This window comes from Pyxicephalus adspersus, chromosome 5 (genome assembly GCF_032062135.1).
Source record: "Pyxicephalus adspersus chromosome 5, UCB_Pads_2.0, whole genome shotgun sequence".
NCBI classification, from domain to species: Eukaryota; Metazoa; Chordata; class Amphibia; order Anura; family Pyxicephalidae; genus Pyxicephalus; species Pyxicephalus adspersus.
The window spans coordinates 82409973-82427910 of NC_092862.1; the positions used below are offsets into that span (position 1 = coordinate 82409973).

Below are 17938 nucleotides of genomic sequence, written 5' to 3' on the forward strand. Positions count from 1 at the left end.
AAGTTAAAGAGGGCAGGTGATGCGACAGCTTTTACCTCTATATAAGCAAGATGAGACACTGCCCCTGATTCATCAAGCAAAATCGGATTATCGGTCGCGCATTCGTATTAGAATCCGCGATCGCTGGCCGCGCGTACTTTCGCGCTTCCAGCGAGCGCGGATTTCATTGATGAATCAGGGGCAACTGTCTTGGCTATCACAGGTAAGTTCTGAAAAATTTCTCCTGTAAAGGTTCTCTGAATATGATTGCTCTGAAGACTCAATCAAACATACAAATTACGAACAATGCAAATTAGCTGGAACCATCAAAGATGCCCTGCCATTTCTTACTTAAGGAGGGCCTTTCTTATTCTATCCATCTGATCATTAACCCCCCCTAGCGGATTTACCTGCAGAAATCAGTATTCCCGAGTCACACTCGGGGTAGCATAAAATCGCCACCTGCACCCCGTGATGGTGGCTTATTTCATCATTTCCTGAATGTATAATTTGATCACTTTGTCTTTGACCTTGAACATTCCTGACTGCTTACTGGAGACTTGTCCACATGGCATCCAAAAGGCATCTCACCGGCGCAAGCACGGTTTTTGAAGAACTTAAAAGCAGCGATAGCCAATTGGAGTAACTTTTGGAATCAAGCAATAATGAATCAGTAGGAAATTTGTCATCAGACAGCGATAGTGAATTGGGTGAGGAATCTGAACCTGAGGTCAGTACAGTACCCCATTGACCTTGATGCGGACCAGACAGCGACCCGAAGATTTCCATTTACTGGCGCACCTGGGATGAAAATTGAGGATCAAAGTGATGACCCCCTGGCATACCTGAAGTTGTTCTTGACTGATGAAGTTATCGAAAAAATTGTTGTGGAGACAAACAGGTAGGCTGCTCTGTGTTTGCTAACATCTGTTATCTGTTTACTTGCAACCTTCACCACACTATAAAAGCACATATCATAAAATACCTTATTTTTTTGTTTTATGCAAACAGGTACAGTGCTCTGTGTTTGCTAACATATTACTTGCAACCTTCACCACACTATAAAAGAAAATATTCTAAAAGACCTTTTTTATTTTGTTTTATGCAGGTACACTGCACAACAACAAGGTGCTCCACACTGGAGGTTTTCAAAAGGCAGAAAATGGGAACCTGTGACCAAGGATGACATTTGGCAGTTTTTAGGCTTGGTGATACTTCAGGGAGTGGAGGGAAAACCCCTGCAGAAGTGGTACTGGTCCAAGAACAAAATACTTGCCACTACATTCTTTGCCACAGTCATGCAGAATACAGATTTTCCCTCAACATGAAGTACCTGCATTTAACAAACAATGAAGAATTTGATGAGAGCACCAAAACTCAAGAAAATTTAGGAAGTGTCCCAGATGATTCTACAAAATTTCCAGCAAACCTATGTGCCAGAAAGAGATGTCAGCATTGACGAAAGTCTAATGGCTTACAGGGGGAGGCTCAGCTGGGTGCAGTACATTGCGTCAAAGAGGGCATGATTTGGCGTGAAAACTTACATGCTGTGCGAATACTTATCTGGCACATTTGGAATACAGTACTTTACACTGGAAAAGGGACAAAATTCAACCCCAGGTACAACCTCTGGTGCAACTAAATGAAAGCTGTGCTAGGGGAAAGATTTAGGGGGATGGTGGAGGGATATTTAAACTGGGACAGAGGGGGTGGGACAGTTAAATAGGTTGGCAGAAAGGTTAGATACTAGTGGAGGGTGAATTGGGGATAGTTGAGGTGAGGGTTATGGATAATTGAGCTTTCCATGTTACAAAGAAACATTGGATTGTGCAGTACTAGTTGTACTGAAAAACAAAATGATTTGGCAAACAATGATGGTAAATGCAGAAATGGTTTAAAGAGCCTGTTTACCAAATGCTAGAAGTCTAGCAAACAAGATAGGGGAGTTGGAAGCCTTAATGAGTGAAGAGAATTATGACTTAGTTGGCATTGCTGAATCCTGGCTTTGTTCTTGGCTTGACTGGGCTGTCAATATTCCTGGGTATACTTTCTTTCGTAAAGACAGAGTCAAACGAAAGGGTGGTGGTGTCTGTCTGTCTGTGTGTGTGAGAAGTGATCTGAAAGAGAATGTGAAAGAGGAAATTGCAGATGGAACAAGCGATGAGGTTGAGGCATTATGGGTGGAGTTGAATGTGGGGATGAATAACATACAATTAATTATTGGAGTCCGCTATAGGTCCCCCCAGTGCTAAGGAAGAAATAGAGAATCAACTACTAGCAAAGATAGAAAAAGCAGAAAAAAGTGGAAATGTTTTAATCATGGGAGATTTCAACTACCCTGACATTGACTGGAGTAATGACACTAAAGGAACAGCAAAAGGGAGGAAATGTGTGAATTTATTACAAGATAATTTTACAGTTTATAGAAGCCCCAACTAAAAATGATACTCTGGTGGACCGAGTTCTTTCTACCAATGCAGAGCTTATAACAAATGTGCATATAAAAGAGAATCTAGGTAGCAGTGACCATATTATGATTTCCTTTAATATAGACTGTAAAAGGAAGCAAAAACAACAACATAAAAACATTTAATTTTAAGAGACTAAATATTTCATTATTAAGAGTGGCTCTCTGTGACTGGGACTTGGAGACTATATTGTCCTCAAAGAATACTGGACAGAAATAGGAATGTTTCAAGTCTGTTCTACAAAAGCACACTGAAAAATTTATTCCAATGGGTAATAAGTTTAAAAGGCTAAAATCAAAACCTTTGTGGCTCACAGCTGATGTTACAAAAGCCAAAAATAAAAAAATGAAGGATCACCTTCATCATTTAAAAACTATAAAGAATATAACTTATATAAAGAATATAACAAAAGATGAAAAAAGCAGATAAAATGTGCAAAACCAAAAAAAAAATTTGGGGTGTGACTTTTTGAATATAATAATAGCAAAAAGGTCAGATCTGAGCATGTAGGCTGGGTTGGTAAATGGGGACAAAGAAAGGCAGATCTACTTTTTTTTAGCTCTGTGTACACAAAGGAAAATGGCAGAGTTCAAGTCCAAATTCATAATAGCAATGTCACTGCCTTCAATGAGTCACAATGGCTCAGAGTTGATATGATTAAAAAAACAGCTAGGAAAAAATAGAGGTTGAAAAAGCACCAGGACCTGATGGATTACATCCATGTGTCCTCAAAGAGCTGAGCTCAGTTATTTCAAAGCCATTATTTCTAATTTTTAGATACTCTTTAGTCACTGGCAAGCTACCGATGGATTGGAGTAAGGCCAATGTGGTTCTTATCTTTAAAAAGGGAGAAAAGTCATTACCAGGTAACTACAGACCGGTTAGTTTAACCTCCATAGTGGGAAAGGTCCTAGAGGGTTTGATAAAGAACCACATTGAAAAGTTTCTGCTAGAAAATAATATTATAAGTGATAGTCAGCATGGCTTCAAGAAAGACCAACGTTGTCAAACAAATTTACTCTCTTTTTATGAGGAAGTAAGTAAACAGGTGGACAGTGGAATAGCAGTTGATATAGAGTACTTGGACTTTGCTAAAGCATTTGACACTGTACCCCACAGACGGTTAATATGCAAGTTAGGGTCAATAGGTTTAGAAAAGTCAATCTGTAAATAGATAGGGAACTGGCTTAAAGACTGAATCCAGTCCAGAATGGTCTAAGGTTATTAGTGGTGTACCACAGGGTTTAGTGTTCGGACCTTTACTGTTTACCATATTCATAAATGATATAGAGTTTGGGATTAAAAGTACCATTTCTGTGTTTGCGGATGACACCAAACTATGTAATGGAATTAGGTCCATACAGGATGTCTATAATCCATGAGCAGACCTGGATGTACTGTACTGATTGGGCAGCCAAGTAGCAAATGATATTTATTATAGATAAATGTAAAGGTATGCACTTGGGAGCGAATAACATGCATGCTTCATACTGTCCAGGGGGAATCCATTTAGGGAGTCAGAAATGGAAAAAGATCTGGGGGTTCTGGTAGATCATAGATTTAATACCAGCATGCAATGCCGAGCTGCAATATCCAAAGCTAGCAAAGTACTTTCTTGTACTAAAAGAGGAGTAGACTGCAGAGATGGAGACATAATCCTGCCCCTGTACAAAGCATTGGTCAGACCACATCTTAAATATGCAGTCCAGTTTTGGGCACCAGTTCACAAAAAAGACATTGTGGAATTGGAGAGAGTGCAGAGAAGGGCAACTAAACTAAAAAAGCAAATGGAGGAGCTCAGCTATGAGGAGAGATTAGCTGAACTGAATCTCCCTTGAGACGTTTAAGGGGGGATATGATCACCCTGCATAAATTAAAAAAAAAAAAAAAAAAAAATATATATATATATATATATATATATATATATATATATATATAAATAAATGGTCCATATAGCGAATTTTCTTCCCAATTATTCACTTTGAGATCATTACAAAGAAAAAGAGGGCACTCTTTGCGGCAGCAGTTTAAGCTCCAGAGAAGGAAGGGATTCTTACTGAAAGGTCGGTGAAAATGTGGAATCAGCTCCCTCGGGAAGCAGTTTCTGCAAATTCCATAGATTGCTTTTGGAAAAAGCTGGATGTTTTTCTAGAAGCACAGAATATAACTGGATATTAAGGCTTTAAAGAAAAAATACAAGGTGACTGTTGCTCCAGGGAACATCCGATTGCCTCATGGAATCAGGAAGGCATTTTTTTCCCCTGTTGAAGCAAATTGTAGCAGGGTCTTATAGGGTTTTATATCTGGGATATCTCCCAAGTGGTTGAACATGATGGACTTTTTTCCACCTAACCTACTATGTAACTATGTAATCACTATGGATTGGCAACATCTTCAGTGCTATCCCTCATTGAGCCATTGCTAGATTAGGGCTACTGTGTCACAACTGACAATTTCTACACATCTCCTGAGCTTTATGAGTTTCTTCTGCAAAACAGAACAGATGCGTATGGAACTGTTAGGGCTAACCGGCGCAACCTGCCATCACTTTTTGCAATAGGGAAGATGAAGACAGGCGTAATTGTTGCTTGGCAGAAAGGCAAGATGATGGTCCTGAGATGGCGTCACAATAAAGATGTGTGCCTGGTGAGTACTGTTCATTCTCCCTCCACAGTTATGGTGCGCACACAAGGTGGGAAAGAAGTGATAAAGCCACAGGTGGTGATTGATTACAACAACACCATGGGAGGTGTCGACAGAGCTGACCAAGCCATGACATTCTACCCAGCGATAAGGAAACAGCAAAAAAAAATTAAAAAAAAATCTTCAGTGCCTATGGAATGCCTACATTCTGTACAAAGAAAGAATGACAGGCCTGTAGGTCATTCTGACGAGAGATGAGCGAGAAGGCCTCTGACAGCTTTGCGAAAATTTCCTCGAACTTCCGGTGGGTTTTTGGCGATTTTTTTGGCGATTTCGATTTTGCAAATTACAATAAAGTCGATGGGCCAACTTTAAACATTAATAGCAAAGCCCCTATAGCCCCTAAAACATTAATAGCAAAGCTCCCAAGAAAACAGTGGCAACAAGGAAATAATACAAAAGTTAAAAAAGACCTTGTGGTTTTCCAGGAAATTGGCAGGCAAAGTGACAGCAGACAAATAGGATTTTTGTGTGATGGACAGCGTCCAGAATGCAGCACAAACATTAGGACATTGAGAAAGGGTGAACTCAACCCACTAGCAACTGTATAAATCCTGTTTATTATTATTATTAACCACCAACCGCCGTTAAACCCGACCTTGATTCGGGGTAAAAACACTTGCAAAAAGTGTTAATCCCGAACTTTTCTCAGGTGGGTAAACAAACGTAATATTGCAATCCGATTGTCATACATTGTATGACAATCGGATTACAATTGAAAGAATATACTTACCGGATTACAATTGAAAGAATATACTTACCCGGTCCCCGCACCTCCTCCGGACACGTCTGTCCTTCTGTCTTCTCCCGGCGAGTGCAGTGACGATCTCCGGGGTTTCCCGGTGACGTCGCTGCATGTGTCGGTGCAGGAGGTGGGGCGGGAAATTCAAATAACTTTGTATTGAGCTTGATACAAAAAAGATGTATTGAGTCCAATACAAAGAAATCTTTATATAATATATATATAATTGTATTATATATATATTATATAAGTTAATGTACAATTAAATTACATTATACACTATTTTTTTTTTATTTTTTTTTATTTTATTTTTTTAAAGATTTTTAAAAAAAAAAAAACATTTTTTTCATGTTTTATAAAAAAAATTTTCATTATTAAATTTATAAAATTTTGGACATATTTCGGTCAGTTATGTGGTAATTCGGTGAATTATAAGTAATTATTGAGTAATTCGGTGAATTATAGCCTACAATCTAAAATAAATTTCCATGCCAAAAATGTAACACTTTTTGCATGGAAGTACAGAAGTTCGGAAAGAATGAGAATACCCAGCGTTCGCGTCCATCGGCGATTCCTGATGATGTCCGTGCATGCGCCCGTCGATGGGGGTCGTAGCGGGAAATTCAAATATTTTGTATTGGATTCAATACAAAGTTCTGTATCCAATCCAATACAAAATAATACAAAATATATTTATGTGTTTTTGTCTATAGGTATGTGACGTTGGACTCTGTTTTAAAATTTACCACACTAGGGAGGTGTTTTAGAAAAATATATTACTATACAGTATACCAAATTATTGCATTTTCAGTATTTTTGATTAATTTATGTATTCTTGTTTAAGCTGATTTTTGTGTTTTTTTTTTTTGATTTTTATTAAAAATTTTTTTTTTTTTACATGATTGTGTGTTTCAAACATTTTTTATATTCATGATATCTACTAGACCCTTGTTCGGACATATTTCTGTAAGTTACAGCTCTACAATTTAAAAAAAAAAATTCATGAAAAACAGTGTACCGCTTTTGGTACAGAAATCTAGACACCAGTGAAACGCCCAGGTGGTTAATATTATTAATAATAATAATAATAATAATAATAATTGCTAGCTGGCATCATGACCTGGATGAAGTGTTAGGAATGCCACTAATAAAGTTGTGGCTTTTCAGAAAACGGCAGGAAAATTGACAGCAGGCAAATAGCATTTTTGAGTGATGGACAGCGTCCAGAAGGACGCATCACATTAGGACATTGAGAAAGGGTGAACTCATCCCACTAGCAACAGTCTCTGCCGTCAAAACAGCAGGAAAACTCATTGCTATTTAATGTACACACCCCTTTAGAGTTTACATAGCTGCATATTTGTTTATGCTATATAAACCCTATTTATTAATATTAGGAATTGCTAGCTGTCATCATGTCCTGGATGACATGTGTTAGGAATGCCACACATAAAGTTGTGGACAAGTAGTGGGGAGACATTATGGAAAAGGATGGAGGACCAGAGACGCAGCGTGGGTCAGCGAGAGCAGTAGCAGTGTGTGGCCTCTGGTCAGTTATCACCAGGGAGACCGTATTGGTAAGAGTCATGGAGAGCTGGGTGTACTGCAGTGTCAATGCCACCCAGAAGTGTGTAATACAATTATAGTGAATGGAGTACTGACAGGCGGCAGCAGCACGAGAAGGAGGCGGTGGGCCCTGAGACGGAACGTGAACCACATTGGTAACTGGCTTTTAGAGCTGGGTGTAGTGCATCATCAATGCCACCCAAAAGTGTACAATTTTAGTGAATGGAGTACTGGCAGGCGGCAGCAACAGCAGCAAGAGGAGGTGGTGGGCCCTGAGACAGAGCGTGGAGCGCATTGGTAACTGACATCTAGAACTGGGTGTAGTGCATTGTCAATGACACCCACAAGTGTTTAATACAATTATAGTGAATGGAGTACTGGACAGGCGACAGCAGCAACAGCATCAGGAGGAGGCGGTGGGCCCTGAGAAGGAGCATGGACTGCATTTGTAACTGGCATTTAGAACTGGGTGTAGTGCATCGTCAATGACACCCAGAAGTGTGTAATACACTTATAGTGAATGGAGTACTGACAAGCCGCAGCAGCAGGAAGAGGAGGTGGTGGGCCCTAAGACATAGCGTGGACCGCATTGGTAACTGGCATCTAGAGCTGGGTGTAGTGCATCGTCAATGACACCCACAAGTGTGTAATACAATTATACTGAATGGAGTACTGACAGGCGGCAGCAGCAACAGCATCAGGAGGAGGCGGTGGGCCCTGGGACAGGGCGTATACCGCATTTGTAACTGGCATCTAGATCTGGGTGTAGTGCATCGTCACTGACACCCAGAAGTGTGAAATACAATTTTTGTGAATGGAGTACTGGGCAGGCGGCAGCAGCAACAGCAGGAGGCGGTGGGCCCTGAGACAGAACGTGGAGAGCATTTGAAACTGACATCTAGAGCTGGGTGTACTGCATCGTCACTGACACCCAGAAGTGTGTAATACAATTTTTGCGAATGGAGTACTGGACAGGCGGCAGCAGCAACAGCAGGAGGAGGAGTCGGTGGGCCCTGAGACGGAGTGTAGACCGCATTTGTAACTAGCATCTAGAGCCGGCGAAAATCTTGATCGGTTGTCCATTACCACTCCTCCAGCGGCACTGAAGGTTCTTTCGGACAGAACGCTGGATGCCGGGTACTGAAGAAGCTTGATGGCATACTGTGCCAACTGCGAGCAAATTTCAAGCTTGTTGACCCAAAAATGAATGACGTCACTACTGTCAGGACAGGCATCCTCCTCATAACTGCTGTACTCAACACCACCACCAGCCAGAAAGAGCCAATGTAATTGTGCACCATGCGCTTCATCTGTTCTCGATGGTTATGCCCCTGCACTTCACTTGTTTGAGGTGACGGCATCAGGTTTTGCCAGTCATCCAGAAAATCCCCCCTGCCTTGGCCAACACCTTTGGATGTGTGCGGTCTGCTGCCACTACTGCTGATGCTGCTGCCGCCGCTACATGGGGGCATGGTGGAGGCAGTGTCTGCCTGAGCTCCCTGTGTGGAATGGGGTGTGCGAAATTCCCCACACAGCCGGTCGCATACTATTCTGCTTGGGCGGGTCACCTTTTCTTTCTCTTGCGCCGGGTTGGGTAGAAACTGTAACATTTTGTCCTTGTACCGGTGATCCAGAAGGGTGGCCAGCCAGTAATCATCCCAGTTTTTGATGCTGCAAATGCGGGGGTCCCTCCTTAGGCATCACAACATGTGGACACACATATGAAAAAGGGGTTCCCTGGTCTCATCCTCCCCCTGTCCCTCAGTAGGCACCAAAACATCTTCCTACTCATCACCCACCTCCTCCTCTTCAAGCTGCAGCAGATCCAGTTGTTCCATCGCCCGCAGAATGCCTGGGACGTGACAGCACAAATGCAGGTTTGACGGGTCCTGTCCAGCAGCCTCAACATGGTCTCCCTCATCATCATCATCATAATCATCCTACTCCTCCTCTTGAAACTCCTGATGCTGGTCAGTGTCCCTTCTTGCCCCTCCTGATGGTGGCTGTGCGCTATGAAGTGTAATGTCACCCTCATCCTCCTCCCCCATTTGTTCTCCTTCTCTCCCATCGCCACTTCCCATCAGGCCACACAGAGTATTATCAAGCAGAAAGATGATGGCAATGACATCGTTCCTGCCTGACCGCTCCCGACTCACAAAGTTTGTGGCCAGATCAAAGGGGGCCAGTACCTTGCACAGCGTCTCCATCTGCAGGCATTGGTCACTGGTAAAATAGCTCAGTTGTGCGGCTGCACCAAGGGCCCTGCTGCCTCCATGCACCATGCTTACCAAGTAATGGCAGATGGTTAGCTTTTGCTCACACAGATGCTGGAGCATGTGCAGGGTGGAGTTCCATCTAGTCACAGTGTCACAAATCAGTCTATGCGGTGGAAGCCTCTGTTGGCGCTGGATCTTGCTAAGCGCCGCGGCGGCAGTGGGGGATCAGCGTACATGGCTGCAGATGGAGCGTGCCTGTCTTAGTAAGTCCTGCAGTCCTGCAGGGCACGTGACTTTTCTCACCCAAGGACACCAGTTTCAGCACTGCCTGGCAACACATGTGCTTGAAGAAGCCGTAATGGTGTGCCCGCTCAACCACAGTGTCCTCCACTGCTGGCCTTTCAGGAGGAGTGTTAAAAAAAAGAGGGAGAGGACTGGGGTGGCTCATGCTTTCCCACCACACCCCTCGGCAGGTTTACCAGGTGCTGCTTGCAGACTACTGCCCACTGAGCTATGCAAGGCAGTGATCGGTCAAGGACAGGTAGCGTCCCACTTGGTGACGTGGATTTGACTAGACACCGAGAATGCCTATGCCGGGGAGAGGTTACCCATTACATGTGCATGTAAACTGGGAACAGCTGTGCAGGAGAAGTAATGCCTGCTTGGTATACTCCATGCCGCTGGGCATAGGCCATTAAGGTCACAGAAGGTAGCAGAGTCCACAATGCTGTACAGCAGTAGCTGCAAGGCCAATAGTTTGGCTAGACGTGAATTGAAGTATGAAAGAAGTAGAAAAGAAGCAGGGTTTTTTGGCAACAAATTAACAAACCTGATACCATAATTTGTTTGCATGTAGATTACTATATATTGAAACCAGATATATATATGTATACTGCACAATACAAGTTAATGATGCACATCGATTCACACATTGTGCGGGGACACCCAAATGTCTACTGTCTATTAATAAATTATATATTTCTGGCCTGACCTTTCACTATTACGTTATTGTTGCATACAACTATATATGATATTCATGATCAATTCCGTTTATACTTTTTTGTACAGATGCTCTGACTCTCCTTGGACATCCCCTAATAAAGCCTTCCGGTGAAACGTGTCCGGATTGAGATCTTTGAGCTTTGTGTATTTCTGTTGCAACACTTAGTCAGACGACTTTCTATTTAGTAAGCGAGGCATATCCCTACTAATATAAAACCTATATGCCTTTATAGTTTAATTGTGATTTTACCATGTTTGCTTTTCTTATACAGATTCAATGAAATGTATGTCACCCACTTTGTACCTATTTGAAAAAAATACACTTTAATTTGTTGCCAAAAACCCCTGCTTCTTTTCTACTGGCTACTAAATCGTTCATATCATAGGTGGGGTCTCCTCCTCTATTTTTCATATGTGTAGACGTAAATTGAGTTTGATGACTCTTTTGTTGGTTGGGCTTGCGCAGAACTCTGGTAGAGTGGGCTGAAGGGACTGGGAGCAAGGGGAGCTGAAATGGTCACTGAAGTACACATCTTTTTGTGACAAACGTCGTCTGATGCCACGAAACCTGCGGCCAGAAGCCGATACTTCCTCGCAGCTTGAAGTCTGGCTGTCACCAACCTCCTGAGACGTAGTAGCAATGACAGTTGGAGGTGTAGAAGGAGTCAATGGAGGTGAAAGAAGAGACGATGACGTGGTTACACCTCCTTCAAAAGAACGCAAGTACTGCTCCCATTTTGGTTTGTGGTTCTTGCGCACGTGGGAAAGCAGGGATGTTGTACCCAAATGTGATCTGGCCTGTCCTCTGCGAATCTGCCTGTGGCACAGGATGCAGATTGCTACGCACCCGTCATCGCCTTTCAGTGTGAAAAAGGACCACACTGGAGAGGTGAGTGTAACCACTGTGCTGCTCTTTTTTTTTTGCCTGCCTTTGCTGGGTGCCCTTCGTCTGCTCCAGCTCCATTTCCCTCACGGTCACATCATCTCTAAATGTTCCTCTGCTTGTGCCCACTTGTCTGTGTGTTCTTTAGGACTCACATGAGGCAGATTTGCGGCCCCTTCCATCCCCAGTCTGTTGCTGCTGCCTTTCCTCTACGTCTATATGGGAACTGCTGCTAGTCCTTACACGCACCGGTGTTTCCCAGTTGACATTACGGTCATCATCATCCTCATTTTCACCTAAGCCAACCTCTGCAAATGCAGCCACTGATGTAGAACCTCTCCAAGGGTCTCAAAGTGTCAAAAGTTCCCACAGAGCAAGCTGACCCGAATATAAACCATGATTTGTTTTCGACAGTCAGTTTTTAATATTTTACTATTAACATTCAAGATGGAACTGTATAGTTGAATTTTTAAACCCAAGAGTATAAAAGAACCTACCTTTTCTGGGATGGATGCATTAGCACTGACACTTTGTCATCAAAAAACTTCTTCATTGCAAAGCGATCAAGAGCCTGGTCAGCCCTATGAAACAAAAACATAATAATGTTATAAGGGTATGCAGTATAAAATCCAATACAAAAAATGAAACATGGGAAAATTATCCAGGAGTTTAGGCAGTACATAGAAGTACATAAAAGCAAACTTTCTACAATATAACCATAAAAAGGGAGCCTTAAAATTACATGTTGACCTGTGCAATACATATTTCCCCCACTGTATGTCACAGGGTAACGTGCAAAAAGGACAGAGTAAAATTTCTTCTGATTTTTGGAAAAGCAAAGGGTAAATACCCCCAATTTAAGAAAAAGAAATCCTACTCCTATAGTAAGGAGAAAAAATCATACAATTAACTTACCCTAGGGAAACATTGGTAAAGTGCATATATGAAGATATAACAACACCAATTCTTCCTTTTCCACCCTAAAAGGAATAACACAAATACAATTAATGATGTGCCAATAACAGATGTTCTATCATTTAATCCCAACTCAACTCCCAAATATAACAAAGATTGAATTTTAAAATGAGGAAATGTTGCAATCACATGTTTTATCACCTTAAAACACAATATTTATTATATTGTAGCTTACCAGTGCTTAGATGTGGTGACTTTATCAGTTTTCACTTTCAACAAGTAGAGAATACTTGATATTGCTTCCTGTAAACTGATAATGACACTGACAATGAACTGACAATGGCTTACTCTTCATATATAAATCATAGAAAAAGGTCAAAATGTGTTTTTTTAAAAACCTAAAACCGTTTATTTATTTATTTTTGAGAGCAGGAATTTGAGGGAAGAACATTTCTTCTTCCTTGAACTACAGTTTTATTTGTAATGAATGTGATATTGCAATGCACACATACAAAATGTATGAAAAAAATTATATTACTTTTCAAAAACTTAGATAATTGCAATGATACACCTGGATACTGGATCCAGTTGACACCTACCTACTTCGGATCAACCTGTATCGGATACAACACTTAAAGATCTGCTTGTTTCTTTAAGAATTTTATTGCATAATGATTTTTTAAGCCTGTTTCAACAACTGAAGGGGGATCTACAAGAAGCAGGGGACAGAGTCAGCCACATTGAAAATAGAATGGGTGAAATTTGCCTCAGCTCACAATGAGCTAGTGGATTCTCACAATGAGGTTCATGAAAACCTCCAACATGTTCAACTGAAACTTCCAGACCTAGAAGACAGGTCTTGCAGGAATAATATTAAATTCAGGGGCATTGCTGAAAATATCCCCGCAGAAGAATTGTCTACCTATTTACAACAGTCGATTTCCCTAGTGTTTCCAAAAGCAGCAGCCCATGAGCTCATTATTGATAAAGCTCATAGGCTACCCAAACCAGCACACCTGCCTGAAAAAGTACCCAGAGATGTACTAGCTTGTATCTATTGCCCTAACATTAAAGAGCAACTAATGGCTTTTTCCAGGAAAAATTATTTACTGCACTCAAGCACTAAGCAACCAAATTCCATATAAATGGGGCTTTCCGGTTAAGTTACTGGTTAACAAAAGTGGTACTCTTCATACCATCGAGACGCCGCAGTCAGGCAGTGAATTATTAAGATCCTCGGATATACAAATAATTGAAGAGCAACCAAAACCATTACATTCTGACCATGCTTCTAAAATTATAGGTGGAGATCAAAATCTTCTTGAAATAATTATATACCAATCCTAAAATAGGGATAATGGAACTATAGCTATTCCTGAGGACTTTACAACAGGTATGCTGCCTACCAACAAACCCAGTGTTAATGTGCCTTCCTCTATACCGCCAAATTCTTTAGTTGCAGTATGTCTGTGCACGTTGAATCCTTTTGGATTCTTGACTTTTATTTTGTAGTTCACCTCTTTTTATTTTTTTTTTTATATGTTTTTTTCTCCTTATGTCCTCTTCAATATAGATCACTAGATAAAAAAGCCTGAAGACCCAGATACCAAAGAAACATGCAACTCACTGCAAGTTACTTCTTTTACACTATGGTACTTATTATTCTATGAATGTAAAACACCTTAACAGCCCTATAAAGGCAAAGTTAGGTAGATGGTTGTAAAAAGTTTTGCGACATACTATGTATACAGGAAACTAAATTTTCTGCAAACTAATGCAATTTTCCAATAATAAATTCCCCCACATATTTCTACTCAGGATTCAGTAAGAAAAAGAGAGGTATTTCAATTGCAGTTAGCCCTAATGCAGCGGTCCCCAACCACCGGGCCGCGGCCCACTACCGGTCCGCGGCGGTGTTTTCAGTGGGCCGCGAGTACATGATCCATTATTGAAAACGAAGCGGCACCCAACCACCATCCGCGGACCGGAAGTGGTCCGCAGCGGTGTTTGTATGAGATGCCGGTAAATGTACACAGCAGTCTGTGTACAAGCAATGCGAGCACATGACATGCAGCTCGATTGGCTGTCAGATGTCATGTGATCGCTTTGAAGCAGCAGAGGTGCACAGAGAGAAAAGAGAAGACGCCAGAGTATGTTTCCTTCCGTGAAACCGGTCCCTGGGGCCAAAAAGGTTGGGGACCGCTGCCCTAATGTATCTTTTTTTCTCATTCATGTGGAATAGATCAGCAAGGAAGATATATCGACCTGATAGCTTCATTAAATGATGTTATTCGTACCATGATCAATATCTATGCTCCTAATGATCGGCCTATTGCTTCTGTAGAGAAAGTTCTCAAAAAAGCGCGGAAAGTTTAACAAGGTCCATTACTTATTTGTGGGGACTTTGCATCCCTAATTCCGATTTGGATACCTCCAACAGAAAAGTTACTACACCAAGAAGATCTGTTTGATGTGTGGAGATGCCTACATTCATCGGAACGAGATTACACTTTTTTTTCAATACCCAACCAATCTTATTTTAGGATTGACTTGTTCCTGTGGATAAATGGTCCCTTCAATCGGTTTCAACCGCAGAGATATACAATATCACTTGCTCCGGCCACGCACCTGTTGCGATTGCAATACAAGAGGATAAATTTTTTCACTCCTGTAAAACTTTAGAGAACTAGTTCTTCACTTTTGACCATCTCCGGCAATAAAAAAAACAGATTTTATCACATCTTAAAGAATTTTTCAAGTTTACTGACACTCAAACAGTTGCCCCTATTGTTTTGTGGTGTTCTCATAAGGCATATATGAGAGGTATTCTGTTACAACTTGCTTCTAGGGAGAAAAAAAGGAGATCCTTTTTTTCTCCCTAGAAGCAAGGAGAAAAAAAGGTATTGGAGAAAATTAAAAAGTTGGACTCTATCCACAAATTTAAACTTACTGTCTCCCTCTCTAGGGAGCTTTTCAAATGTAAGTCTGAACTAAGACTTCAAGAAATCAAGAAAGATTGAACAAGCATTTAAAATCCAAGTAATAAAGCCAAGCAAATAAAGCTGGAAAACTACTAACTAATCAGCTGTAGACTAAACTAGCTAAGAGCAGATTGGCTTACATCTATCACCCCAGTACTAAAACTAAAATAATCAACCCACAAAGAATATCTAACACTTTTAAAGATTATTATCATTCCTTGTACAATCTATATGATGTCAAAACTATACAACCTACTCAGGCTACTATAGAACACTTTCTAAATTCTGTCAACTTACCTAAATTAATGCCTGACAAATTAAACGACAATAATCGACCCTTTAATAATCAATCAATAATCATCGTTTATTCAAGATTACCACCTTGCATCACTACCTGACCAATTGGAGAAATGTCTCCTACCTAATGTGGATAGGAGATGGCTAAGTATTGAAACCTCACTACTAAAAGGAGGAGATTACTTAGCTTTTTTGTAGCGTCATCTATGTCACCTACTATTAAGTTGTATACACTGGAAACTATGGTACTGGCCTAGGAAAACTTAACTAAAACCAACAGCTATACTGAGGATTTAATACCAGTACAAGATCTACTTAGATCATATGAATATCTAAATTCCCAATTTAATTTATGTAAAATGCAACATATGATGAAATCCTCAATATTTCAAACTATAAAATAACCTTTAAAAATTTCTGGCAATGTACCCAAAGTACAATAGTCTGCAAAGGCCGGATCACTATTTATTGAATCTATACCAAACTATAGATAAATGGCAAAGACTTCCCATCTTTTCTATTTGGCGGAAATATTTTAGTTATACATTTACATTGTCCAAATGAAAAACAACTATTATGTCAATGATTAATCCCACCAAATGCTTATCACACTGGGAATAGTATAAAAAAATAGTTCTCAGATGGTACAGAACCCCATATAGAGTAGCAAAGTTTACCCCAAATTACTCACCATTATGTTGGAGAGGATGTGGCTGCATAGGCACATGTGTACACGTTTTGGGACTGTACCAAAATAGTACTTTTCTGGTTGGTTGTTTCTCAACTACTGATGAAAATTACTAGATGTACTACAAGCGTGTCTCCCGAACTGGCGATCCTAAATATAGGAATTGTTAATTTTCCTCTAATTCATAGAGTTACAGTTACGCATGTTTTAATTGCTGTGAGGTTGACCATAGTTGGCAGGGTAAAAGACAGAGTAAATTCACAGTACTACCATGAAAAGGCTTTTGCTAACAGTAATTATACATTTAAGTAATTCCATGTCACGCACAATGAGACAGGACTACTAGGGGGTGCTAAAGCTTGCACAGGGTTGATGTGAGCCCCGAGAAGGGCCAAGGCGCAGCGCCTAAGCAGTAACCAGGTTTTCTCCAGAGCCTCTGATTGTGAGGATTAGTGTTGGTCGAATAGGTCACTATTCGATTCGACCGATATTCGGCCGAATAATGCATAATTATTCGGGTCGTCGAACATCGAACACGATTAAAGTCAATGGGAGGAAAAATTTGGGTTTTTTTCAGCACTGTGTAGAGCTTCTACAGCCTCCAAACAGGTGTAAAAAGATACATTATAAAAGGATACAGCACCTGCTTTCAATTAGCTGTGACCGCAAAGTTCCCACGGTCCAGGAATCCCACAATGACATTATGATTCATAATGTCATTGTCGGATAACCTGTAAAAAATAAAAAAAGAACAAGTTTAAAATAAAAAACACACACAAAATAAATAATTAAAGAAAAAAAAATTTTTTTTTTCCACCCGAATTTTTGCTGTCGAATCCCGTGTTTTTCGGGTCGGGTCGACCCGAATTTGAACAGCCATATTCAGGTCGAATATAGGGACAACCCGAATTCAAACATCAAAACTAGTGAGGATGTTGCGCCGCTGGTTACTGCTACGTTGCGTTCCTTGGGCACACCAAGGTTGGCAAAACACTGTACCAAATCAAAAAGCAGAAGGATAATTCAAGGAAAGCTGGGGTCAAGGCAGGCGGCAAGCAAGAGTGGTCAGGTCACACGCCAGGGGTCAATTGCCAGAGATCAAGCAGACAGACACCAGTGACACAGGGGCCACTGCGGGCACAGGGAACACAGGAGACACTGGAAGCAACAGAAAGCACAAGTGACTCAAGGATATTCAAACACAGACAGGAACACTGGAACAGCACAGGAAAGTTGGCTGGAAACCAACAGACTGGACAACGAGGGGTTAACGCAGGATCTGGACAGAGGAAACACTGAATTAAGCACCAGGTGAATGAGAACTAGCTCACAGAACTAGGGGCTCAGCACAATGGAGACACGTTGCACGAACACAGAGTGCAGTGTGTGAGCTAGCTAAAGGGCTGGTCAAGAGACTATTTTCTGATTGGCCAGCGGATTGGACTTGGAATTGATAAAGCTTTGAAACAGAGGCACCCCCAGCATCAAAACTGCTTGC

At 41.1% G+C, this 17938-nt stretch overlaps 1 protein-coding gene across 1 annotated transcript in view; it reads right to left on the bottom strand.

The window, feature by feature from the left end:
• TNS3 (tensin 3) overlaps positions 1-17938 on the bottom strand; it is a 216767-nt gene that overhangs the window by 126496 nt on the left and 72333 nt on the right. Inside the window, exons 5-6 of the mRNA XM_072411956.1 lie at positions 12475-12539; positions 12057-12140 (exon numbers count right to left, since the gene is read on the bottom strand). Coding sequence (XP_072268057.1) covers positions 12057-12140; positions 12475-12539 — 149 coding nt within the window. The remainder of the gene's footprint in view (positions 1-12056; positions 12141-12474; positions 12540-17938) is intronic.